This window comes from Hippocampus zosterae, chromosome 16 (genome assembly GCF_025434085.1).
Source record: "Hippocampus zosterae strain Florida chromosome 16, ASM2543408v3, whole genome shotgun sequence".
NCBI classification, from domain to species: Eukaryota; Metazoa; Chordata; class Actinopteri; order Syngnathiformes; family Syngnathidae; genus Hippocampus; species Hippocampus zosterae.
Window position 1 is genome coordinate 17,879,779 of NC_067466.1, and position 26,013 is coordinate 17,905,791.

At 46.4% G+C, this 26,013-nt stretch overlaps 5 protein-coding genes across 7 annotated transcripts in view; 3 read left to right on the forward strand and 2 right to left on the reverse strand.

The window, feature by feature from the left end:
• rpl23a (ribosomal protein L23a) overlaps positions 1-26,013 on the reverse strand; it is a 243,530-nt gene that overhangs the window by 39,615 nt on the left and 177,902 nt on the right. The gene's annotated exons all lie outside the window — the stretch shown is intronic.
• Positions 894-9,587, forward strand: LOC127588563 (glutamate receptor ionotropic, kainate 1-like). The gene is made up of 18 exons (XM_052047338.1): positions 894-1,373; positions 1,788-1,955; positions 2,396-2,653; positions 2,828-3,009; positions 3,182-3,235; positions 3,484-3,654; positions 3,851-3,994; positions 4,438-4,545; positions 4,629-4,673; positions 5,341-5,454; positions 5,542-5,745; positions 5,832-6,055; positions 6,124-6,242; positions 6,864-7,081; positions 7,369-7,594; positions 8,366-8,616; positions 8,755-8,906; positions 9,235-9,587. Exons 1-17 carry the CDS (start codon positions 1,298-1,300, stop codon positions 8,878-8,880), a joined length of 2,688 nt encoding a protein of 895 aa, XP_051903298.1. The 5' UTR covers positions 894-1,297; the 3' UTR covers positions 8,881-8,906; positions 9,235-9,587.
• map3k7cl (map3k7 C-terminal like) lies at positions 11,153-16,449 on the forward strand. Of its 2 annotated transcripts, none has more exons than XM_052047389.1 (5): positions 11,153-11,316; positions 12,345-12,439; positions 13,107-13,165; positions 13,714-13,829; positions 15,190-16,449. In XM_052047389.1, exons 2-5 carry the CDS (start codon positions 12,364-12,366, stop codon positions 15,353-15,355), a joined length of 417 nt encoding a protein of 138 aa, XP_051903349.1. In that variant the 5' UTR covers positions 11,153-11,316; positions 12,345-12,363; the 3' UTR covers positions 15,356-16,449. The 2 variants fall into 2 exon arrangements, with proteins under 2 accessions (XP_051903349.1, XP_051903350.1); XM_052047390.1 differs by having other exon boundaries at positions 11,162-11,316; positions 12,358-12,439.
• Positions 17,228-22,271, forward strand: bach1b (BTB and CNC homology 1, basic leucine zipper transcription factor 1 b). Of its 2 annotated transcripts, none has more exons than XM_052047333.1 (5): positions 17,228-17,424; positions 17,530-17,763; positions 18,279-20,414; positions 21,299-21,505; positions 21,783-22,271. In XM_052047333.1, the coding sequence occupies exons 2-5, from the start codon at positions 17,530-17,532 to the stop codon at positions 22,026-22,028; spliced, it is 2,823 nt and encodes a 940-aa protein (XP_051903293.1). In that variant the 5' UTR covers positions 17,228-17,424; the 3' UTR covers positions 22,029-22,271. The 2 variants fall into 2 exon arrangements, with proteins under 2 accessions (XP_051903293.1, XP_051903294.1); XM_052047334.1 differs by having other exon boundaries at positions 17,232-17,424; positions 17,530-17,748.
• rab38b (RAB38b, member of RAS oncogene family) lies at positions 22,355-25,918 on the reverse strand. Its single transcript, XM_052047378.1, has 3 exons — positions 25,636-25,918; positions 23,886-24,163; positions 22,355-23,555 (listed from the first exon to the last, which is right to left on the reverse strand). Exons 1-3 carry the CDS (start codon positions 25,835-25,837, stop codon positions 23,400-23,402), a joined length of 636 nt encoding a protein of 211 aa, XP_051903338.1. The 5' UTR covers positions 25,838-25,918; the 3' UTR covers positions 22,355-23,399.

The following is a 26,013-nucleotide window of genomic DNA, read 5'->3' on the forward strand; positions in this document are numbered from 1 at the left end:
TTAACGCGAGTGCCTCACCCTCTATTGCTCATCTTAACAGTAATAACTCACGTCATCTGGGGCCACGCCCACCTCCAGACCTCAGCAAGGGTCCGAGTTTACTTGAAAGTCATCCGTGCAGTGTCTCCTCTTTTCCACCGGGCGCCACTGTTTCACTGCTTGTTTGCACTCGAGAACAAAATGACACTCCGGTTGTCAACAATGAGCCGCTTTTGCTTGTAGGAGTTTTTTTCTTGTTTTATTTTTTTGTACAAACGTTTGTGATTCAGTTGAACTTTGGGACTGTGAGGCACAATCACGCGTGTCCCCTTTTGTCTCATCTTTGTACTTTTTGCTACACGACACATGGCGTACGATCCTTTGTATGACGGCAACAGCAATAAACTTTATACATTTACACTTTCTGTGTGTCCAAGTACCCTGTATTCTCGCCGGAAGTTTTTTTTTGTGTTACTATATGGTAGACATTGGAATGTTTTTATTTTAACTTGAACACAACATTTAAAAACCTAAATTGTACACATTAGGCGGTTATGAGTACCGCCGCCACCACCACCTTTATTGTCACCTCTTACCAGAGTCGTTCAGGGAACAATTTGTACGTCCACATAAATTGCCATGGACAGGCTTCGATCGCTCGGTGAGACCGTATGTGTGTGGGTGATCCAGTTGTGCTTCTAAAGAGATAATCTGACATCTGGCATGTAACCTGAAGATTATTCTAGCGCATCTGATTAATCCCAAACACCAACAGAAGGCAAACCACACAAATTGTGATCACAGGATATTACCTAACTGCTTGCTACGACAAATGTAGTCTTGTACACACGACATTTGAAATGCCATTGTTTCTGATCATCAAGTCCCATAATTCTCTGTGGAGAAGCCACTCAATGTTTCATTTGTTAATTATGTTCATCCTTAACCTAAAACTAAAATATTGTCAGTTGTCACTGAGGGTTCCGTAATTTCTTTTGCTTTGAAGGAGCTTTCCGGATGTAGCTCTCGTGTGTTTCGCCATCGTTTCTCTCGCTGATGCCGCTGTGTGAGTCTGTTGACTCTTCGCCAATTTGTGGACTTCTCAAGACTTTGTCGGGATTATGTTGGGGTGGGAATTGGACTGTCAGACATTTAGGTCTTTGGACTATATTCGCGCAGCTTCTCCTTTGGTTGTTTTCAAGTTGACACGGTGAAGGTGGTGGAGGTGACCTGCATCATCATTCTCCTCCTCGGAGGAGGAGAAGATCCTGGAGAGAGTTCCAGATGCTGACTGCACGGCACCGTCACCGTGGACACGATGGACCTGCTGGTTTTTGTGGTTCCGGTTCTGTTGGTCCACACGTGGCTTGTCGAGGCTCAGGTTTTGCGTATTGGTGAGCTCTAGACGCACATGCCATTTAGCTTTTGGAAACTGCGCGGTCTTCACTACTTTATTGCGTAAATTAATACATGTAGAAAATGTAGTATCGGAACATTTTCTTTGTAGGGCTGCATTTTCGGTTGTAACTGCTAAATATCGATACTGTTTCATTCTAAGTACAGTACGTATCTCAAGTCCATCGCGTTTTTTTCTCAGAACGATAAGAAAATTGTTTTAATTTAAAATATGTAATGAGTATGTTTGATAAAGCACGATGGGCACCTCTTGTGACTTCTTTTTGTATTGTGCCTCGACTAATTTATTGAATACCCACATTTCATATGGTTGTTGATGTCAGCAAAGCGGATTATTATTGTATGCTACTTCGTTTTTGGTCAAATTCAGATGCTCTCTTTCCTGATACCAGGCGGCATCCTGGAGACGCGCGAGCGTGAGCTGGTCAGTTTGGACGAGTTGGCGTTCAAGTTTGCCGTCAACAACATCAACAGGAACAAGACCCTGATGCCCAACGTTACGCTCACCTACGACATTCAACGCATCAACCCCAAAGACGGCTTCGAAGCCTCGCGCAGAGGTCACGACCGCATTCTGTATTGTTTGATTCTCACATTTGATTGATTTTTTTACTTTCAGTCACCCCTGAAGTTAAACGATCATGTATTAACTAATACAGTACTGTGCAGATCTGTTTGCTCACTAACATCTCCATAGCCTACTGACCAACTGACTAACAAACTCACAAACTAACTAACTACCTACTAGGCTATTTAACTACAATGCAAGCCAGCTCACTATTTAGCTTGCTAACGACCTATTTGGAAGGCTTACTGACTAGCAAACATCTTGGAAATGTCGCTAGCTAGCGAACCAACAAATAAGCTAACAATACACAATGAGTGGAAATTATTGTTATTGTGACTTCGACTGTACCATTCACGCCATTCATTTTTCTTTGGCTCATGATGGCAACTAAACATCTCCCTAGCTATCTAACTAACTTGTCCCTTTGTCTAGTGTGCGACCAACTGTCCCTGGGCGTGGTGGCCGTGTTCGGTCCGTCCCACAGCTCTTCCGTCAGCGCCGTTCAGTCCATCTGCAACGCTTTGGAGGTTCCACACATCCAGACGCGGTGGAAGCACCCATCGGTGGACAACCGGGACACATTTTTCATCAACCTGTACCCCGAGTACAGAGCGGTTGCCAGGGCTGTGCTGGATGTGGTCACTTTCTTCAAGTGGAAGAAGCTCACCGTCGTCTACCAGGACAGCACCGGTACGTCACGGCATTTTATGCTAGCAACACAAACTATTATGCAGTCGACCGAAATTTACAATTAGGATTCTACTTTGCAAGCTAGCTATGTAGTTGATTATTTTACTAACAAATCAACAGAGACTGGACTGCCCCATTGTGCATACAATGACCTGGCTTTGGTTTGTTCTTTAGGTCTGATGCGCATGCAGGAATTGATCAAGGCTCCCGCCAAGCTGAACCTGAAGATGAAAATCCGCCAGCTGACGCCCGGCAACCAGGACGCCAGGCCGCTGCTCAAAGAGCTCAAGAAGGACAAAGAGTTCTTCATCCTCTTCGACTGCTCCTACAGCATGGCCTCGGAACTACTCAAACAGGTATCCTCATAACACTTTGTATATGTACTGTACTTCCACCCATTTTCCGACCTGCTTATATCAACCACTTCGTTTAACCTACTATGCGGGATTTTTGAGGTAATGACGGGAGAAAACCCATGATGATATGTGTGTATAAATTTTTTTTTTATTTTTGTTGTTTATGTTATAGCTCTCATCCATGGGAATGATGACAGAGTACTACCACTTCTTCTTTACGACTTTGGTGAGTGGGAGCATGGATTTAAAATATTTATACAAGCATGGAAGGAGGTCAGATGCATGCAGGCAAACTCAATAACTACTAAGCTACCTGATAAAAGCAGCTAACTAGAAAATACTGCACTTGCAACTGAGTTAAGCTAAGTAACTGATTGACTCTCCTGTCCCTGAGCTATCTAGATACCTAACAAAGGAGCCAACAAGATAACGAACTAGCTAACTGATGCTAATGCTACTTCCTGCTTGGTGTAGGACTTGTTTGCTTTGGACCTGGAGCCGTACCGATACAGCGGAGTCAACATGACGGGCTTTAGGCTGCTCAACATTGACGACCCCCGGGTGGCCTCCACCTTGGACAAGTGGGCCATGGAGAGGCTACAGGGGCCCAAGCAAGATGGCGGACTCATGGACGGCGTCATGACTGTAATAAAATAACACTAGACTTGTACACACTTTGCTCGACCTTGTTACGAAGGTGGGTAGGTAGTTAATAGGTAGGCCGGTCGTTGAAAAGATACCGTAAATAGTCGGCATAAGTGGAAAGGTAGAGTGATGGTAGCTGATCGACAGCGCGTCATGATTTCATCGCTAAATATTTGCAACCCTGTTCCTGTCACAGACTGACGCAGCTCTGATGTACGACGCCGTGTTCCTGGTGTCTGTGGCGTCTCAGCGTGCTACTCAGATGACCGTCGGCTCTCTGCAGTGTCACAGACACAAGCCCTGGCGCTTCGGACCTCGATACATGAACCTCTTTAAGGAGGTACGGAACTCGGGAGAAGACGTTTTCACTCACTTTTGACAGCTGGATAGACTTTTAACAACTAGACATGTGGAAACAACTAACTAACCAACTAACTAACTAACTAACTAACTAACTAACTAACTAACTAATTTAGCAATCCAACTCCTTCGCAACGAACACACTGTTTAGCAAGCTAACTGACAACAAAGTAGGTAGCTAGCGTGGAAGCTAACTGACAACATTCCACGCTAGCTACCTACTTAGCTAGCTAGCTAGCTAGATAGATAGATAGATAGATAGATAGATAGATAGATAGATAGATAGATAGATAGATAGATAGATAGATAGATAGATAGCTCACTAAGTTACTACTTCACTAACCCACTAAGGGACTATTTAAACTTTTATACATGTGTTTAAAAAAAAAAAAAAGTAAAACGCACTTGTGTTTCATGTCGTAGGCACAGTGGGATGGCCTGACGGGCCACATTGTCCTCAACAAGAGCGACGGCTTGAGGCGGGAGTTTGACTTGGACATCATCAGCCTAAAAGAGGACGGCAGCACCAGGGTGAGTGATTCCATCTGCTCCCATGATGCCTTGCACCTTGTTAGCACTCTAACGCTCACTCCCACTTACCCTTGTCCTTTCAGGGTGTCGTGGAGGGTGTAAATCGCCTCACCAAAAGGTGGATCAAGGTTTGTTTTCACTCGACGTGATTTGTGAAAGAGTCTCTTCCGAACTGCCGTTGTTTTTTGGCGCAAAGGGGCATTTAGACTTTTGACATTTGTGCGATCGCTAACTGATACGAGCGAACCTCTTTTGTTTGCGTGGAATAATCTAGCGCGTCAAGTGTGACTTGATGACATGTCAAGTGTGCTTGTTTAACGTACTTAGCGTTTATCGCATCAGTGACTTTGCTCTTTAGCAGCTGAGGGGGCGAAGGGGGGTTTGGGGGGGGGGGGGCTCGGGCTCCAGCTGTCATATGCTTGATCCCCTCTGTGTGTGTGTGTGTGTGTGTGTGTGTGTGTGGTTGTGTATTACTGCTAGCATACGCTCACATTTTCGTATGTGGATGGCATACGTGCAACGTGAATTGAATTAACGCTCTGACTCCTCTCGCCAGTTATTCACACTACCAACCAGCACGATTAAAAATAAACACAACTCGGACTAATCCACAGAGTAAAAAATAAATAATAAAAATCTGTCGATTTAAAAAAAAAAAAAAATGTTGAAGGAAACACGGGTATGGTCGGCTGTCGGATTCCGTGCTCGTCTCGGCAGTTATTTATCGTAAAAAAAGATACAATAAACAAGTCAAGCGTGAGTAATCCAAACGAATTCAGCATCTCTTCCCTCCAGATCGCCACATGGAACTCGATCAAAGGAATGAACCTGATCGAGAAGTCAACACTGAGCAGCAACAACATCACCGACTCGCTGGCCAACAGGACGCTGATCGTCACCACCATTTTGGTGAGGGAGAAGAACGGGGGGGGGGGGGGGGGGAGTTTGGAAGTGCCAAGGAGGAGAGGACGAAACGTGACGCCTTTGCTTTTTCAGGAGAACCCGTACGTGATGTACAAGAAGCCCGACAAGGACCTGGTCGGGAACGACCGCTTTGAGGGTTACTGCCTGGACCTCCTCAAGGAGCTCTCCAACATCCTGGGCTTCACCTACGAGGTCCGGCTGGTAGCCGACGGCAAGTACGGAGCCCAGAACGACAAGGGCGAGTGGAACGGGATGGTGCGAGAGCTCATCGACCACGTGAGGGCGCCGCCGAGATTTTGACCTGATAATTGCGCTGGCTCTCTGCAAGACAAAAGCCATTCGAACCCCGGCTGCCTCCGTAGGTGGCCGACCTGGCGGTGGCTCCGCTGACCATCACGTACGTGCGCGAGAAGGTGATCGACTTCTCCAAACCCTTCATGACGCTGGGCATCAGCATCCTGTACCGCAAGCCCAATGGCACCAACCCGGGCGTTTTCTCCTTCCTCAACCCGCTGTCGCCCGACATCTGGATGTACGTCCTGCTGGCCTGCACCGGTGTCAGCTGCGTGCTCTTTGTCATCGCCAGGTAATTATCGCATCACCCTGACGCCAGCTGCTCCCGCGCTGCGCTCACCGCTTTTTTTTGTCCTTCAGGTTTACCCCCTACGAGTGGTACAACCCCCATCCGTGCAACCCGTCGTCCACGCTGATCCAGAACAATTTCACCTTGCTCAACAGCTTCTGGTTTGGTGTCGGCGCGCTCATGCGGCAAGGTGAACAAAGAGCAGAAGTAACGTTGGCGTGAGTTGAAAGTAGCTAGCTAGCCAATTTGTAGCCTTTGAGTTAGCGTTAGCAGCGTTTAAGGTACGCTTAGTAGTAGTTTGTTGTACTTTTCCGATTAGGGTTGTAACATGTGGTTTGTCAGGTTTGTAGCAAATAGATTACGTTTATTTATGTTAGTAGCGTTTTATGAAGGTTAGTAGCATTTGGGTTTGGGTTAGCATGTACGGTAGCGTTACTATCTTTCCGGTTACGGTACTAGCATTTACTGTTTGTACGGATTAGTCGCCTTTTAGTTATGGTTCGTCTAATTTAGGTTTGGATTAGTGGCGGTCAAGTTTAGGTTGGTCGTAAAAAAAAAAAAAGTCGCTATAGGTGTAGTCATTAGCATTTAGGTTAGCGCTAGTAGGATTTAAGCTAGTTAGTACTGTTTAAATTATGGTTGGTAATCTACCGGTTATTGGTTGGTAGCCTTTAGGTTGGCGTTAGTACAGTTTAGGTGACTCATCTTTCGGTTGTGGTTAGCGGCCTTTAGATCGGGGTTAATGATTAACCAACCACATATAGTCTGGATGTGAGGCGTCGTAGTTGAAGTGGTAATCTTGTTGTTTCAGGCTCCGAGTTGATGCCCAAGGCGTTGTCCACGCGCATCGTGGGCGGCATCTGGTGGTTCTTCACCCTGATCATCATCTCCTCCTACACGGCCAACCTGGCCGCCTTCCTGACCGTGGAGCGCATGGACGCGCCCATCGACTCAGCCGACGACCTGGCCAAACAGACCAGGATCGAGTACGGCGCCGTGAGGGACGGCTCCACCATGACCTTCTTCAAGGTTGCTTGATTTTGTGACTTATTAGCATTTAGTTCCAGATAAACTGGAGCTAGAGTTAGTTGAGATCAGATGATATATTTTTTTTCCGTCTTGCCGTCCTCGCTGGAATGATTCGAGCTGGGCTTTAGCCTGACGAATTACAAGCAGCCGGATAAGACGGCACGGCCCGCGTTGACGACTTGAACAAATTGAATCAGCCGGATGAGATTTAGAGCACAGCTGCCCCATTTTGTCTTAGCACACACAAACACACACAACGGTAGCGCTTACATGTTTCTGTGCCACAGAAATCCAAGATTTCCACCTATGAGAAGATGTGGGCCTTCATGAGCAGCAGGAAGAACACGGCGCTGGTGAAGAACAACCGGGAGGGCATCACGCGCGTCCTCACCACCGACTACGCCATGCTGATGGAGTCCACCAGCATCGAGTACATCAGCCAGAGGAACTGCAACCTGACGCAAATCGGAGGACTCATCGACTCCAAGGGATACGGAGTGGGAACGCCCATCGGTGAGGAAACAACGGGACGGTTTGGAAAATTCAGTCGCGCTTATTAGCAAACGTGAAACTTGATATCAAGAGAAGACCCACCAAAAAGTCTCCAGAAGCCGTGCCAGAAAAGACACGGGAAGTCGGCCATTTTTGTTTTGAAATGGCCACTTGAAGAGCATTTTCGCCATTCAATGACTGAAAGAGTGGCTGCAAAATTTATACTGACACATATAGGCGCAGCAAAATTGCTCATTTTAATTTGGTAATTTTGTGTAAGATAAGCACGGCGACCAATTCTGATCACTTGACATAAAAATTTGTATGTTTATGTTGTAAATACAGCCCCCTTGAAGCCATTTTAACCGAACAACGTCAAATTTGATCGGCATGTCTTTCCCGAGAAAACTCACCAAAAAAAAAAAATCTCAAAAAGCTACCAACGTAAACACACGGTTTACGTTATTGGATCATAATCATCATTCAAAAACAAGCTACAGATGTTGTAACAACGCTTCCCAAATTTGAACCACGTACGCTAATCCTCCATTCCTTTCCGATGTCCAAGCCCTGCCACATAATTGCGCAAAAACGTCTCTAAAAATGATGAATACTTTCACGAAAAATGATGATGCCTGCTCGACCTACAAAGCCATTGACCAATTGTGCTACTTTCCTATTTAGGGCTTGGATGGCATCGACTCTCTCAAAATGGATTCTTATTATTATTATCATTTAAAACGTGTACTTTTTTTTCTCTCTCTCTTTCTCTCTTTTGCTTCATTCCTGCAGGCTCTCCATACCGCGACAAGGTGACCATCGCCATCCTCCAGCTGCAGGAGGAGGGCAAGCTGCACATGATGAAGGAGAAGTGGTGGCGAGGGAACGGCTGCCCCGAGGAGGACAACAAGGAGGCCAACGCCTTGGGCGTGGAGAACATCGGCGGCATCTTCATCGTGCTCGCCGCCGGCCTGGTCCTGTCCGTCTTCGTGGCCATCGGCGAGTTCATCTACAAAGCCCGCCGCAACGCCGACATCGAGGAGGTGAGCCCCGAGCGAGGCGAGGCGCTCCTCCCGCAGGGGGGGGGGGGGGGGCAGACGGGAAAGCCCTTTTTTGTTTAACGGCGTATTTTCTCGCTCTCGTCTCTTGTGTGTCTTTGCCCCAACCGGTCACCGCGTCAGGCCTTCTGTTTCTTTTACGGCGTGCAGTCCCGCCAGTTTCAACGGCGAGGCTCCACCTCCTCCTCGGGCACGTCCTTGTCCACTGACCTGGAGAGTGGCAGGCTCCTCGGCGATGACACCGAGTAACCGTGGCGACTTGTTGGAAATTAGAGGTTTGTAATCGCTGCCGGCAAACGTGCTCGTATCCAATTTGTGTATTTTCGGGCATGGTTTCCGGAGTTTTTTTGTTGTTTTTTGTGGGTCTCCTCATGATCGACCTGCTGCCTAAATGTTCATGTTGCTGAGTGAAATTGTTCTAAGGGGCCAAATTGTCCCTCAAAAATCAGCTTTTCCGGCCGGATTCCTGTTGTTTGCTCACCTCTTGGCATAGTTCTTGTGTTTTGGGGCGAGTTGTCAGACTTTGCCGCCATCCTCTTCATGAGTTTGCGCACAAAGGAAGGACACAAGTTGTATTGACTCAAATGTCCTCGTGTCTTTCAGTGTGTCTTTCTGGGCCTTGTTGGACAAAACGGCTCCCCGCTTGCAGTGTTGCCTCGTGTCAGCCTGACATGGAGAACTCTTGAGACTCCAAACCAAAAAAAAAAGAATTATTTTGGGGGGGGTTTTTGTTCATTTTTTGGTATCAATTTTCCTGTCAACTGTGCCGCTTTTCCTCTTGTATTTTTCTTTTCCACCATTTGTTTCAGTGGTGGTGAAAGTCCTTAATTTTTCCTGCGAATGCAGTTCAGCTGTAATTGGGACAATTTAAAGTCACCTGATCATCCATGACATCGGCGACCAATACGCTTAACTTACAAAAAAATACGTTCCGTGTGTGTGTGCGCAAGCAAGTATATATAGTGCTTCTGTTTGAGTTTGTTTTCCATCTGAGCAGGATCCCACAGCAGCAAAGGTAGTGCACTAATGAAAGAGCATTTCAGTCGTTTTTATGAGAGGCTTTTACTAGACGATGTCACCTGTGGATGCGAAAAAAAAATTGATATGTATGAGAGGCCCTGATACAGGTTAGTGTTCATTCCTCGGACCATTCTTAATCTCTTCATGTAATGACTTTTTTTTTTTTATGTATGCCATGCAGATTAATCCCGGGATTGAGCGTAATTGCTGGGCCTGTAATCTCCCCCGCTGCACCGTCACGGCGGGCGGGCTGTCCTCCATCAGAACCCCTGGGGTATTTATTTTTTACCCCCCCTCCCCCTCCTGTCGGGGTCTAATCCGTTATGAATGAGGGCAGGGATTACGCCGCTGACCTTGGCATTCAGCACGTCTGAGCGCAACACGATGACCTCACCTGAATGACACGCCGGCTATCTTGGGCTCCTCGACGCGCCCGCGTCAAAAAGCTTTTTGCGATACGAAACAGTCGGCGCCGTCCAGATGGGGCGCTGGTGTTGTGAAAAGCTCTTAAAGATCAACCACCCGCAACAAGATGTTTATTTTCCCTGCCAAGGAGTTTTTGTCAATAAAAATATGACAATAAAATACGACTTAACTACAGTGCCTTCTGTTGTGAAACACGCATGCGGCATAAAATGGTTCATCGTTACTATTAGTCTGTCATCATCTAAATTTCACAACAACTGATTATTTACTGTCCAAGTTTGTGCAGACACTCGTTCTGAGGACAATTTATTAGAACCATAATAGAAATATTGTAATTTCATATTCAAATGGTAGACCACAAAATAAAACATCACATACATTAAACGTGTGCTGTGCCAAAGTGTTGGAGTTGGTAATTGTTCATTTTAAACAATTTAAATATTAAAGTAAAAAAAAAAATACCAGAAAATGGATCATATTATTTTCCCCGAGCTCTGCTGTCACACGTTGCTGGGCAGACTTAATCATCCATTTTTATATACTTAGGAGAAAGATAAGAGACACAAAACCACATTACAAACGTTACAATGACTCGGTTAACCACCGCCAGCGAGAATACAATTCCCCAGTTTTTGTAAACAGTTGTATTTAGTCTTTTTTTCTACCCTTCCAGTCTACTTTCGTTGGGGCTAAATGGGGTCGTGATCCATCAGATGCATTGAAATGGCCTTTACTGCCACCTACTGGCATGGAGTGAAATGGTCAACTATGCCTCATGACGCAATATTGTATTAGGTGTCATTAGTGTACCTTATCAAGTGACCTGGAGTGTGCTCTTACGTACGTCTTGATGTATTGCCCTCCTTCCGCCGTCTTTGCTATTTTAGTTATGAGCACTGGGGGGGCGGAGGGGGCGGGGGGGGGTCAGGTCAGGTCATCTGAGACATTTTATTGTGAAGGGTCCGGTGGAGGGTGGACGACTGGGCGCGCGTTTGCTGATGCTTTCGTGTAGTTCGTGTGCGGGCAGAAGCGCGTTTAGACGAGACCCCCCGAAGCGAGCGGCGAGAAGAGGAGGAGGGGGAGGAGGAGGTGGTGGTGGTGGTGGTGGCGGTGGGGGGGCAGGCGAAGGAGGCCCGGCGCCAGAACGAGCCCGAAAGCTCAGGAAACTCTGTGGACCGGATTTGCCTGACTTTCGACTTTTTCTGGGTTTGTTTTGGAGGGTTGGAGGGGCGGCTTCGGGTAAGCTCTTTGTTTTGGTTTGACTGCATGGTCGTGGTGTCATCTTTGATTGACAGTTGTCAAATGGATACTTTGAGGGCGGTTAAGCCCCTTTCAAAGCACTGAGCAAGATTTATTTACTGTTGCATGCACAAAAAAATGTCTTGCATTTGCTTGACACTTTATTCGGTACGCAAAAAGCGTAATTCTGTTGTGTTTTGATTGACACCGTCAGAGTGCGATACCTCCCCCGTGGTTGTATTCGCTAATAAGTCGGGCAATTAGTCAATTTGTGATTTGGTCAGTCAGTTCGTTTGCCAGCGGGTCAGTTAGTTCTTTAGTTAGCTAGCCACGGAGTTGGTCGATAATAGTCGATAATGGTCGATAGTTAATTAGTTCGTCTTTTATTTGCGTATGTTGGTTAGTTAGACACTAAATCAGTGATTTGAGGAGTCAGCCGGCCGATTAGTTTGCCATTAAGCTTCTAGTTGGTTAATCACTGGACCAGTTAATTAGTCAGTAACCTAGTCAAAGTCGATCAGTTAGCCCGTCAGTCAGACATACTCACCATTTATCTCAAATAATTCGTCAATTAATTAGTGGGTAAGTTGTTCACCTAGTAATCGGTCACTTAATTACTTACCCTGTCATTCTTTTTGTTTGCCAATTCAGTCAGTTGCTCATCATGTCCGCTAATTAAGCCTTCAGTTAGTCAATTAACCAGCTAAGTAGTAAGCTCGTACGTCTGTCTGCCAGTCACTTTGCAAGTGAGTAAATTCCCAGTCAGTCAGTGAGCTAATTAACCAGTTACTGATTCCCTAAATTAGTAAGTCAAGTCAGTTAGTAGGTCAGTGAGTGAATTAGTCCATCGATCCATTGGGAAGGCAGTCTGCTAGTCACTCATTCCTTCCAGTTTCCAAGTTGGCGTCGAGGCTACTAAGTCAGTCAGTTGGTCGTAGTTTTTCAAGCTCATTCCTGACATGACAGCTGAAATGAGCAACATGCTGCTTCACCAAACCTAACGGCGGTGCCGTTATATATATATCAAGAACTGTGACGCAGGGTTAAATGATCACGTCAGCCAGAAGAGTGTCTCCTGATGTACCCGAAGTTCAGATCTCCTTCAGCCTTGACCATACATCAGGTATGCACACACACACACACACGCGAGCAAGCAGCTTTTGCCCGCTCCCCCAAAATACTGAGAACAACTTATTTGAAGTGCCGTTTGCTCATTTAAGACGTCACAAAGCCGGGCTGCGGGCAGCGCATTCTGACCACCAAAATGGAGCCCACGGCCCCCGCCCACCCTGAATTTACTTTTGCGCTCTGCGGCCATGACAGGTGTTGCCCCCACCCCGCCACCCGAACCCCTGACCCGGGGTTCATCCCGCGGGGGCTGTCATGTTGTCACGTCCCGCATAGCTGCACAAATGCTCTTGTTGTTCCCGCATGGACACTTTTAGAAGGTTGCATCACGCCCGCATGGGATTGTCATTGCGCGTTCCGCATGACTTCACGCACCGACCGCCTGTTTAATTCTCTCTCTGCTGCTGCACCCGACGGACACTTCATTAGGGACGGCAGTTTGCCGTGAAAACAGCCGGCCCGAGGCGAAAGCCAACTAAGCGCCTGCTTCGGGTCCCGTGACCACTAGGGGCACCCAAGAGTAATTAACAGTCCATTGAGGCTGGACTGCTGTGCCCCCCGCCCTCCTCCCGTCCAATCTGCATTTTCAACTGATCATGTGTGTCATGAAATAAGATTAGCAACGTGTGCTATCCAAATGTGGTTTTGCATTCTTTCGACAGACACACGGGATGCCGACAAGCTTGCGCAGACTTTCCCAGAACTTGAACAACGACTTCAGGTGCGCAAAGGCACCACGCAAATTCAACATGTTGTCACGGGGACAAAATCAACTTTTATGGAGCGTTCGTGGAACCTGGGAAATTGGAAATGAGCACAGAGTAATATGCAGTCACTATATTTCATTTTTTGGCGGGGGCTGTAAGTGTCTATTTTTGTAACCTTTGGTCCACTGAGTCATGTAACTTTTTTTATTTTTAATTTTTGCATCAAAAGCATTTTTTCATTTTAAATTAGTTTTAAATTAAATGTAATAATTTTTTTTAATTTATTGATTTTTAAAATGTATTTCTAGAATATTGTGGAATAATCATTTAATGTAAACAAAAAAAATAAAAAGGATCAACGCGAAATATATTTTCACTCATAGTAGATGGTCAATTATTTTTCATTACATCCATAAAAAAATATTTTAAAAATATTTAAAATATATATTTTTTAATATTAAAAAAAAGTATTTTTTAATTTTTTTTTCTTACATTTACAGCCATCATTGTAACCTTTTCACATCTTGTTGCTACGCTTCTTTTTTGGGGTGCATTGGTTTAGCCTGTGTCGCCGTGCGTGTCCCTGAAGGAGAGCGTGCACGTGTACAAGGAACACTGCAGGATGGCGAAGGAATTCCACCAAGTCAAGCACGACATCGCCGCCCTGGAGGAACGCAAGTGAGTTGCACGCGGATTGCCATTCTTCACAGTGGAAGAAGGCAAGAAAAAAAAAATACACGTATATCACTTTTGCACCACTTTTACCCGTTGGCGCGTGTATTGGCCCAACATTAGCGCACTGTTGCTACGTCAAAAGCGAAACGTCCCATGCACAAAATTAGCCGCTGTTGAAAGTAAGAGCCATCAATCATCCCGACGTAAACAACAGATTAGCCACACAATCTGCCCCCCGTCTTTTAATAGACACTTTATTTACAGTCCGCCGCAACCCGACACAGCGCGCGCACCCCTCAGACTCGCCCACGCGTACACACTCGGACACAATTCAAAGTCACATCGGCCGGGTTTGATGAGAAACATTTTACTTCTCGATATATCCCGGTGGGTGAGTTGAGGCAAGCTGGCCCGCTCGCCACCCGCAGGATTGCGAAGGGCGACGCGAGCGGAGCCAAAGCCGTCAGACCTCGCTCGTCCTGTTGGTCGACATTGTTTGCAGGGACCTGTCACTTTGCGTTCACGTTACCAATGGCGGCTGGAAATCCTGACGGGTGGGGAAAATGCGGTTTTCCCTCCCGACTAATCAGATCGAGAAGACTGTTGCTTTTTTTAAAGTTTTAAAGGAAGACTTTCGTCAGGCCCGTCTAGCCAACTCATCAGGGTTGGTTTCTAAAAGCTTTTGGGTGACGTAGTGCAAGAATCCTACTGACTTTGCAGTATGTGACTCAAGAGAGAAATGAAGTAAACGGCAATTCGGATTCTTGGCCGTACTATAGCAGACCCGTCTAGGCATTTCGTCATGGTCCTTGATTTATTTATTTTTTTTCCGGTTGCTGTAGTCCAAATAAAAGTCGTTTTGATTTATGATGGCATGTAACATGGCCAGGATGGATTAGATCCAAGACGGATCAGTTCCTTCTTTGCGCTCTAACAGACCCATCTCATCAGCCAGTCCCGACTAATTATGTTTCATCAAACTTTTGGCTATTGTCGTCTTTTGTCACAGTTGATTTTCAATTATGTGTCACTCAAGCTTTAAGATCACAGAACATATTTGGTCCTTGTCCGGGCCGAATCAGACCCTTCTAAACACCCGGAACTTTTGTCAAGCTTTGTTGATACATCAGTGGGAAAACCCTGTTGATTTGAAATGACGATTCAAGATGAAAAATTAGGCATTAAACGGGATGATTTGTTTAGAATTCAAGCAATAAATCATTTCAAGTACTTAGAGCGGAATAATGCTAGAGGCTAAATTCACATCCATGCTAACCTGCTAGCATGTCCATGTTAACATTCTAGAATGTTGCCAGCACGACATTGCCACATTCATCTTCCCCTACCCGTCGCCGTCCCGCAGGTGTCAGCTCCTGGCCGAATTGGTGGAGGACCAGAAGGTAGCGGCGGAGATTTCCCGCCTGGAGGACGAGTTCCGGCGTCTGTCTGAGGAAAACCAAACACTAGTGACGAAGCATGGTGAGCGGTCGCGGCAACTGCAGCGGCTACGCAGGACCAACTCGTCCTGACTGTACACTTATCTGGAAACTTTTTTTTTTTTTTTTTTTGAAACAAACCACACACAAATGCTATGTCGTCGTTGGTTTTTGGAGCTCCGATGTTAAGGGCCATCTTTGTGGAAGCAAAGATTAGCATTGAAGCGCACGTTAGCCGCTACGTTGGTGTATTCACGGGAGCTGCAGCGATGTGGTCCAAACGGACTTGAAGGCGGCATTTGTGGAGATCAAAACTTGGGAACCAGGCCGGGATTATGTTCAGTGTGTGGAGGGTGCGTTTGAGAAAACTGGGATTTCTGAACCGTCTACACCGCTGATGTCAGACTTGATTATCTGTGTGTTGGTTTGGATTCTGGTTAAGTTTGGCTTTGTAGGCTGAAATACAAATTTTTCACCAGGGACAGATGACAGCGGGGCTTTTTTGTTTGTTTTTGTTTGTTCTTTAGTCTGTAAGGTTAAACAGATTGAATGTGCGGCCGGGACTGCGAGTTATTTCCGCCACGCTTCACGTAAATTAATCACTTTTGTAAACTTGCTGACAGCTTGGTTCTGTTTGATGAGTGAAATGAAACGAAACGTTGTTAGTGGTTTGCGTTCGACAGGGGTCACGTCAGCCCTCGAGGCAGAAGTCTCTCTGATGAACCGAAAAACAAAGAAACGGACAGAGCAAGGAAGCATTGAGAGATACAAACGAAAGTAGCTAGCCGCAACAGAGTAAGAGTCGTTTCTTTGGAACAGCTGGAGTAAAGGTGACATGGATGTTGCTTTAAAAACTACTCTGGCAAGTAGAACGAATCCCAAAAGTTACCCGGCGTAGGTGTAACGGCGTACGAGCCACCTCCTGAGGGTTATTGTGATGCGTCACAAGTCAAGTTTGGGGAACTTGGCAGTAGATTTCAATAGTCGACGAGTCCGGTCACTCATCGTAATCGTCAATCTCTAAGCCCCTCCCCCGCTCTCCATTTGCAAATGTCACACTTTCCCGTCACGGCGAGAAGGAAAAGAGGCGAGGTTGCGATCGGTTGCCGGATGAACGAACGGGAACGACGTCGGAGCTAAATGGCGCAACAGCAATCTTTCAATAAACCGAAACTTGATTCCAAGGAGCGCACGCTTTCTGTCTTTCTTCCATGGAAACAGGAAGTTGATTTGAAACCGTCGCCTGATTGGTCGCTGGGACGCTTCTGTCGCAATCTGACCACACTTCTCCTTTTAAGTTACATCTGAAGCACACAACCTGGAATGTTCCATGCACACACTCGAGACTCTTGCTTAGGTACACCGACACAATGGGATTCAGTGCGTCATTACTTCTTGTTTTCAAATACAACACACACACGCGCACGCAAAAAAAAAAAAAATCTGTCTTTGTTCTTTGAAAAATGTGCAGAATGTATAATTGACTTCAGAAGTTCCAATTCAAAAACCGAAGGAGTAAAATAGGCCATGATTCTACTTTGAACAAATTTGTAGTTTCAAGCTTGGCAAAAAAAATAAAAAAATTGCCGTGCAGATGTAATCGTACGATAAGACGAATAAACATTTATTTGGTCTCATCGTCATAAGGGCCCAATGACGGAAGCCGTAACCACAAAGTAGCCCGGGAACAAAAAAAAAGAATTTGACACCCCCGGTGTAATTTTTTTTACTTTTTTCATTTTTGTTTTGATTTTGTCACCTCCGTAATCTTTTAGACAAATTGATGAGAGTTGTTCCCTTGCCATGTTTCAAAGCACCTTCTTAAATTTTGAATTGAATTACATCATTTTTCAACTTTTTTAGTGTTTATTTTTTTGTTTGTTTTCATGTTCATGTTGCGGTTGTTTCCTGGAAGCGGGTTAGCAAAGAAGAGAGAGGGAGGCGAGACGGGAATGATGTTGGACGGGAAAACATGCATGCTCATCTTTTATCAGCATGAGTCAGCGCTGTTGCGACACGCAAACGCGCGCGCGCGCGTTCACACGCACGCGCCACCTCCCTCCCTCACACCCACACATTTTGACATGAGTGTGTGAAGCGCGCTTAGCTTAGTCTCAAAGTCGTCCTAACCTCCCCAACAAACTGGACGTGACTCCGAACAGGTAAGCGTGGCTAATTTATTTTATTAAGCACTGTAAAAATCATTCGACTTTTTTTTTGCGCGCGGTTACAGTTGTGTGTCTAACGTCGTGCGAGCGCTCGCGTAGATGCCCTCGTACACGTACGCGTGCGCGGCGCACCCGACGCGCGTTCTGCGACGCCTGGAAGAGCTGCGGCAGCGCGGCGCGTTTTGTGACGTCACCGTCCAGGTGGACGGCCGCCGTTTCCACGCCCATCGCGCCGTCCTGGCCTCGTGCAGCGACTACTTCGCCGGAAGGCTCCACCGGGAGCAGGACGACGGCCATGGCGTCACGCTGCCACCCGAGGTGAGAGCTGCGCGCGTGAGTAGCTTGAGGAGGGTGACTTCATTTTGTTTAGCCCCTTTGGACACGTGCTGTCACTGGCCCACTTCGGAGAATGACGTCACTTTGTTGACACTGTATGTGCGCGCTCACTGGACACCTCATTCGGTACACGCCCACAATACTGCTTTGATTGAAGCGGCTGGTTCACTAATAAGCTACTTCCTGAGTATGACGTCACATTGTTTACCCGAGGGAGGGTGCTCACTGGACACTTGATTAGGGGCACGTTCAATGATTGCAATGCCTGGATATATTTTTTGATGTTGTGGACACTGAAGTGTACGTATTTGAAGTGGCCAGTATCACAGATGATGATGTCATAGTGTTTGCACAGTTTACTTTATTTACATTTTCACCTAGTCCCTCAATGATGCCATTGGGTGTTTTTTTTTAAATTGGAATGTGTACCTAATAAAATGGGCAATTTGGGAAAAAAAAGACAATTTAAAAAAGTCATCAGACAATCATGACGTACATTTCCTGTCTCTTAGGTAACCGCGGGCGGGTTCGAGCCCCTGCTGACATTCGCCTACACATCTGAGTTGCTCTTCAGCAAACACGACATCCTGGAAATCCGCCAGGCAGCATCTACGCTGGGCTTCCGCGACCTGGACCAGACCTGCTTCGACTTCCTGCTCCCCAAATTCAACTCGGGTCCACCGCTTCTACCATCACAGAGGAAGAGGTGTTGTATAAAGAAGAAGAGCGAGGAGGAGGACGCGCAACGCAAAGCCGTGAAACCAGTGCCGAGGGAATCGACTTCGCCCAGCTGCCCGGAGGGGAATAACAGGACGACCGCATCATTTTGGTGTGTTAGGGGTGCAGGAGGCCCCAAGTATCGGAAGTTCCAACTGGCTTGTGGGAAAGAGACACCCCAGAAACATTGTGGATGGAACAAGGGCATTGGGGAAGAGCAACAAGGACCAGGAATCTGTGCTGATGCCGGTCTAGCAACTGAAATTCACGGATGTCGGGATGCAACGGTGCTTCGAGGTACTTGTGGCACCGAAGGTGACAATCTGGAAAAGTGTCCCAAATCCAAATCTGGCTCTTTTGATCAGGGTACTGTCTCAGAAGACGCAGAACAAGGACCAGGAACAAGGTTCTCAGGTGTTACCAAGCCAATACAAAGTCCCAGAAGACTAACAGAGCACAAGGACATAGAGCATCTTCCAGGAAATGGGGCCGATGTGAATCCCGTGTCTGACTCAACCCACTCTCATCCGGACACCATCACAAAAGATGGAGAACAAGGATTAGGGTCAAGGTTCTCTGGTGGTTTCAAGTTGGTTCCAGTTGCCACCTGGAAACATGAGGATCCTGGAAGCATAACAGAACACAAGAATGTAGCAGAACTTTCAGGAATTGACTCCAACAAAGATCCCACACCCCACTCAGTGCCATCCAATTGGAAAACTATCACAGAAGAGCGAGAAGGAGGACCAATAACAACGTTTTCTGTTCGTCCTGATTTGGTAGCAGGTGAAGCTCCCGGATGTGAGGACGGAGCAGAGTTTGCAGTCAATAGTGCCAATGTGAGTCCTAGCTGCCCTCGTCTCAGGACACCATCACAAAAAGATGCAGACCAAGGACCAGGGACAAGGTTCCCAAGTGGTCCTGACCTTGAGCCAGGTGAACCTCGAAAAGATGAAAGCCCTGCAAGACCAATGGATAGTACGGATGTGGACAGGAATCTCGGGTCCAATTTTAACCCCTCACATCCAAAAACTATGACCGAAGATGGAGAAAGAGGACAAGGAACAAAGTTCTCTGCTGCTTTCACTCCGGTAGCAGATGCCATTCAGAAAGCTGAAGCTGGCAGACACAAGAACAGATTGAAGTATCTTCATTCCGATTCTGATCTTTCGCAAAAAAACCCTATCACAGAAGATGAAGAAAATGGCTCAGGAACAAGGTTCTCTCGTCAGCACGAGCTATTTCCAGATGCCACCCAGAAAGATGAAGTTCTCAAAGAACAAGGACCAGGAACAAGCTCTGCTGGATTTCTTGATCGGGTAACAAGTTCCAACTGGAAATTTGAAGGTCCTGGAACACTAACGGGATGCAAGGATATGGATATGTGTCCGAGGTCTGGCTCAGACCTCTTTCATGAGGAGACCATCTCTGAAGACAGCAAACAAAGACTAGGAACAAAATTAGTCCAAGCCACCAGGAAAGTTGAAGGTCCTGGAAGTCTATGTGCGGATGGAACAGATCTTCCAGGAAACAGCACCGGCGACGACATGAGCACATTTTCCAGGTCTGACTCTGCCCAATTCGATCAGAACATCACAGAGCAAGAAGAACAAGGACCAGGAACACAGTTTTCCTGTGGTCCCGATGTGGTCCTAGGTGCCACGCTGAAAAATGAACCTCCAGGGAGCAACGAGGGAACCTCTGACTCCGGGTCTGACTCAGCGGGCCCCTCTCATCAAAACTGGCTCAAGTGCCTCTCCATGGTACAGAATCAGGACTTGGAGCGGGGCGGACCAACGTGGAAAGGAGGCCCACTGTCTGAGAGCGAGGGAGCGTCCCAGTCAGGACTATCATCCCTCAACTCGGGTGAGGACTGTGACTCAGAGACAGACGGCGAGGGCGAATGGTGTCCCAGAGAGCGGGCCAGACAGGTGAGTACTGACAGAACGGAGACCTATTGATTCAGGCCCAACTTACTGTATGTGGCTTCCAAAATGGCATCCTGAAAAGACTGGGAGTTACTGTAAGTCGTCCATTTCTTGGAAACTAATTTACAAATGTTTGCATTGGGTGACTATGGCAACCAGTTAATTATTCACCAGTGTGTGCAAGTGTGTGTGTGTGTTGCGCCCAGAGTTCAGTGTGCTTTCTTGGCAGGCAGTTTGATTATGTCATTGCCGAGTCAATCCCCGACTTAATAATTGACAGTTGACTCACAATTTAACTGTGCTGATGCCAGCTAGCGTGTGTGCGCATGTCTGTTATGGTTTTTAAACAAGTCTTGAGTACAAGACTGTTAGAGTGCGAACAATACTGACTGTTAGCAGATTGTTCGGCAGCTAACAGTGCAAACAAGACTTATTGCCAGACTGCTAAAAAAAAAGGGGGGAAAAACGATTGCTTTCATGCTCTTCTTGAGAGTGAAGGCTAACTGTTGGACTGCTAACAGCGTTAACAGTGCTAAAAAGAGTGCTAGGCTGCTAACATGACTTATTGTTTGTCTGCTAAGACGTCTAGTTGTTAGGATGCTAACTTTTACAGTGTTGACAAAACTGGTTATAAAGAGCACTAACTCGGGTGATCATTAGATTGCTAACAAGAACAAGATTGATTGTAAGAGTACCAATAAATGTAATTCCTTGACTCCTGAACAAAGTGCTAACGAGATTAATCGCGCGCATGATAGCAAGACTGACCGACAGTACTAACGCAGTGCTAACAAGACCGATTGTTAAAGCGCTAACAAGATTGTTCGGCTGTGAACCTTTGACTGATCTCATGCTGACGTAAACATAACGTGCCGTGTGTGCATCAGGTCGATCTGCCGTTCTCTGTAGACCACGCCGTGAGTCTGAATCACGTGGACCTGCAGAATCTGCTGAGTCAGCATGCGTTGACAAGCCAACAAGTGGACTTGATCAACGACGTCCGACGGCGCAGCAAGAACAGGCTGGCCGCGCAGCGCTGCCGCAAGAGGAAGCTGGAGTGCATCGCAAACCTGCAGGAGGAAATCAACAAACTGGTAAGAGCCAGGCAGACGCATCGAATCGATACGTGGGCCTTCTTGCGATAGCGGCAACATGGATGAGGCTGCTTGCTAGCGAAACAGATTGTCATTGACGTCAAAACAGAATGTTTACAACTCAAGTAAATGTGTCAGGTGGGTCAGTTACAGGTAGTTATTTGCGAGTTAACCATTTAGCCAGTCTGCAAATCAGTTTCATGCATCCGTGAGTTATTTTTCTTGAGTGATTCTTCCCCGCAACGCAACGGCTATGTTGTGTGTTGTCTTGCCTCAGAAGTGCGAGCGTGAAAAGCTTCTAGTGGAGCAGAACTGTCTTCGTCACCTGAAGACCACCACACGTCTCAGCGTCAGGACGCTCACTCAGCGCGTCTGTAGCGAGGCCCGGGACCTCGGGCCAGACCAGCTGCGACTTCTCGACCCCCAATGCCTCCTCACATCACACCTCGACACCTTACTATTGACCCCTACCTCAGCTTCCTCGACAACAGCTGGGACTGAAGGACATTTGGAGGACATTTAGAGGCAACGGAGGCCTCATGCAAATTTCTAGTCTTTTCTTGTCTCATTTTCTATTTTCGTATGCTAATAAGTTCCTGAAACATGTTTAGTACATGCCAACACCTGCATCTATATTTGTACGAGTAGGCACCATTTTGATTCTTTGGTGCTCGAGGACCACATTTTATTTTTAAAACGCACAAGTCATTGCCGTACAGAGATGTGGTAAAAAGTAAATAAATAAATGGGTATGTTTCATATTTTACTTTCATAGTCCTTCATACTCCGTTTTGATATTGCAACATTTAACTGCAATGAATTAACCACTCACGTTTAGAATGTTTTAATCCCTTATTTTTTATGATACAATGTTATATCAGTCGCTGATGCTGTAGTGGTACACGGTGCAGACACCGTGGGATGGGTCGCCACTCAGTGACGTGAAATGTCCTGCCAAGGTTCAGGAATAGATACATAACCATTGTCTTATATTGATTACTGTTGCATTTGGTTTCTTTTCTGTAAAGGCGTTACTTTTGACCTTTGATCTTTGGTAAATGTAATTCTTTTAAATATGTACAGATTTACACTCAAACGCAGCATCTTCACCTGGATTTCATGTGTAAAAATATTACGTTTATATTCACATAGATTTGAGTGGAACCTTTTAAATGTTAGTTTTTTTCCTTTTAGTAAAAAAAAACAGTATTCTTGAGGGACAGTCGCAAAACTTTCAGATTTCTGTGTGAATATGAATCGTATCACTCGTAAAAAGTTGTAATGCGACCAACGTGCCACAAGAGGACGCCAGAATTTCAAGAACAAGGTGACGTAAGCCACTTAATTGGAATGCTATTCAGCTGGTGTCTTTACGTCAAAGCTGCCGATGCGTAGGATGGACACTCAACCTTGTCAAGACGGCGGAATAATTCAGCACGAAGAAGGTCAGTAATGCGATTAATAAAATGTCTGTTGGTATTCCTTGTCAGAAATAGTACCTGACCTTGTGTGCAAAATCCATGTCGAACTGCTTTAGCGCTTTCTGAACTCTGGCCAGGTGGCCATCTTGCCTTGAGTGAGCATTCTAACTGTTAGCATATTAGCATGGTATCAAGTCACGTTTGAAATAGGAGCCAATACAGGGCAAGATGAACTCTTCTTTGTTGTGTTAAAAACTTTAAACGCATGAGCATCTTTTTTAAAATTTAATATATATATATAAATTGTGTGTGTGTGAAATATGAATTCTAATGGGGCTGTTAAATGAAAGCAAACTGAATAAATACGACGACGACCATTCCGTCAGTTAACAAAATATGGTAAATAAATAATAATAAAGAGGATTTGAAACTGAAAGATGTGCAAAATGGAGTTTTTGAGGCTCTTCTCCAGTTCACTTGAGGCATCTCGCGCATCCGTCCGACTGGCGATGTCGGTCGAGTTGTGGCGTGACGGTGTCGGTGGCCGCGGCTCTCCTCAGCAAGGCGTGCTCGCTCGCCATGATTTGTGTCACTAGGAAGTTGGCCGCCTCGTCGATGTTTAGATTGTCCTGTGATAAAAGGAAGAAGAACCAATTATTTTAAACCTTTTTAAATGTGCATACGGTTTTCAAATAACAAATGCCATGTAAGAATAATCAGTGTTGTTTTTTTCCACAATATCTGTTAAAATAATTTTCTCTTTTTCATAATTGAACCGGATATCGGATCATGTCACAACGATGCTTCAAAAAATGACATATTTTCAAAAGACTTTAAAACATATGTCAATGGCTATAGAACAGCTGTACTTTAAACGACTGGAATTTGAGCAGGTATGTGTAGACTTTTTTTTTTTAATGGTCATCTCCAAGCATGGGAAGAAAAACATGAAGGGCAACCTTGGCGGAGGTCTCGAAGCAGCCGGCGAATCCGTGCTCCTGGCAGAACTGCTTCATCTTGGGGCCATTAGCGGGAAGCGCGTGGCCCTGCTCGCACTTGTTGGCCAGGAGCACCGTGGCGATGCCGCGGCCGTCGGCCAGCATCAGCTTGGAGTCCAGGTCCGCCTTCCACTTGAGCACCGCCTCGAAGGTGCTGGGACGCGTCATGTCGAACACGATGAACGCGCCGGTCGCCTCGCGGTAGTACACCCGCGTCATGTTGCCGAAGCGCTCCTGGCCTGCCAACAAATACGCAAAATACACAAGAACAAATCTAGGGAAAAAAACATGGAAAAAATGACCATTGTGATGATTTTGCGACTGTTTACTTGGAAAATATGATTTTCTTGGGGAAAATAAAAAGTTTACATTTTACTTTGAATCAAACTTTTCCTTGTCATTTTTTTATTCATTCTAATACAAAACGACCTTCTGTTTCAGGACGACAATGATGGCACCCACGGGACGTCTTCGCGGGTCACGTTACGAAGACAAGCGGTGAGACACGCAGCGCTTTTGGCACGCTAATGGACGGCGCCGTAGTTGATGTTTTTGTTGAAGATTGCACATTCCTTCAGTGCACACAGGCCGCCCTTGTTGACACTAACAATGACTATTTGCACAAGACCTGGCGTGCGCGCGTGCGTGTGCGTGTGCGTGTGTGTGTGTGTGTGTGTGTGTGTGTGTGTGTGTGTGTGTGTGTGTGTGTGTGTGTGTGTGTGTGTGTGTGTGTGTGTGTGTGTGTGTAAGAGCAGGTTCTTGCTATCGTCGCTGTGACATTTCCAATGTGCGAAACAAATAAGCGCGCAGCTGAATCATCAGCCGCCATATGACAGGATGTGCACTTCCTCCTTTGTGGACCCCAAAAAAAAAATAAAAAAGTAATACACACAGCTACCGTCCAGACATTTGTCACGCTGCCGTTGTTTTAAATGGCGCAGGTCACATGAGGGGCATTGCATCCGATGCGGATCTCAAGCGAGACAAAGAGCACATCTGGTGACCCGGGTTTGTGCTTAACATCAATTGTGTCACGTTGCGTTCTCCCCCCCGCCAGAAGACGCTAACAAGCCTCACATGAGCGAAGGAGGTTGACGCTTGACTTTTGGTCTATGACGTTTTTTTTTTTTTTAAAGTTTGGAAAACTTTCTGACTTTATTCTGATTGCATGAATGGTTTTTAAAATAGAAAAAAAAACATGGCTATTAGTCTTGTAAAATGTTTGTATTATAGGTTAACTGTGTACTTTGGAAAAATTCCAACCTTGTAACTAAATTGAATATGATTTTTTGCCGTGAGAAGAAAATACACCTGGATTCTCATCATAAAACTGAAATGAACTTGAACTTGAAATGAAAACGTCATCACGTCAATGAATCGACAGATTACCTGTAATCCGTTATCAAAATAATCGTTAGTTGTAGCCCTAATGAATGCAATCGAATCTTTGAATACTTTTTTTTTTTCCAAATGACTTTTTGCACCCCACCGCCCACGTGGACGCGCTTCCGTGACCGAACATTTAAGAAAGTTGTGTTGCACGCACGTTTTGTCTTTTGCTTATTTCCCCTTAGAAAAAAAAAGTCAACATTTGAGGAAGTCGAGTGAGCCTATTCGAGTTGAGGGCTTAAGCGATCGAGTTACTTCAACCAAAGTCGCTTCGAGTCAAGTTGCGTGCGTTCGGGTCGGGGGGGGGGGGGGGGTCACTCACCGGCGATGTCCCAAAGCTGCAGGCGCACCGTGTCGTCGGCGCCCCAGCGCAGCACCTTGAGCGCAAAGTCCACGCCGATGGTGGCGCGGTAGTTGTGCGAGTAGGTGTGGTGCACGTAGCGGCGGATGATGGAGGTCTTGCCCACGCCCAGGTCGCCGATCACCAGCACCTTGTACAGGTGCTCCTTGCCGGCGCTCGCCATGCTCTCAGGCCACCCTCGCTCACACGCGCTCTCTCTCTCTCTCTCGGGTGCGCGCACCCTACTCGCAGAGACGCGCTCCCGCTCGCCGGCTCTCGTGAGCGCGCGGGGAGGGGCGGGCTCTCCGTTGCGCGCCGCCGCTTCCTGTTGACATGCTAATTATGGTGATGACACCAGAG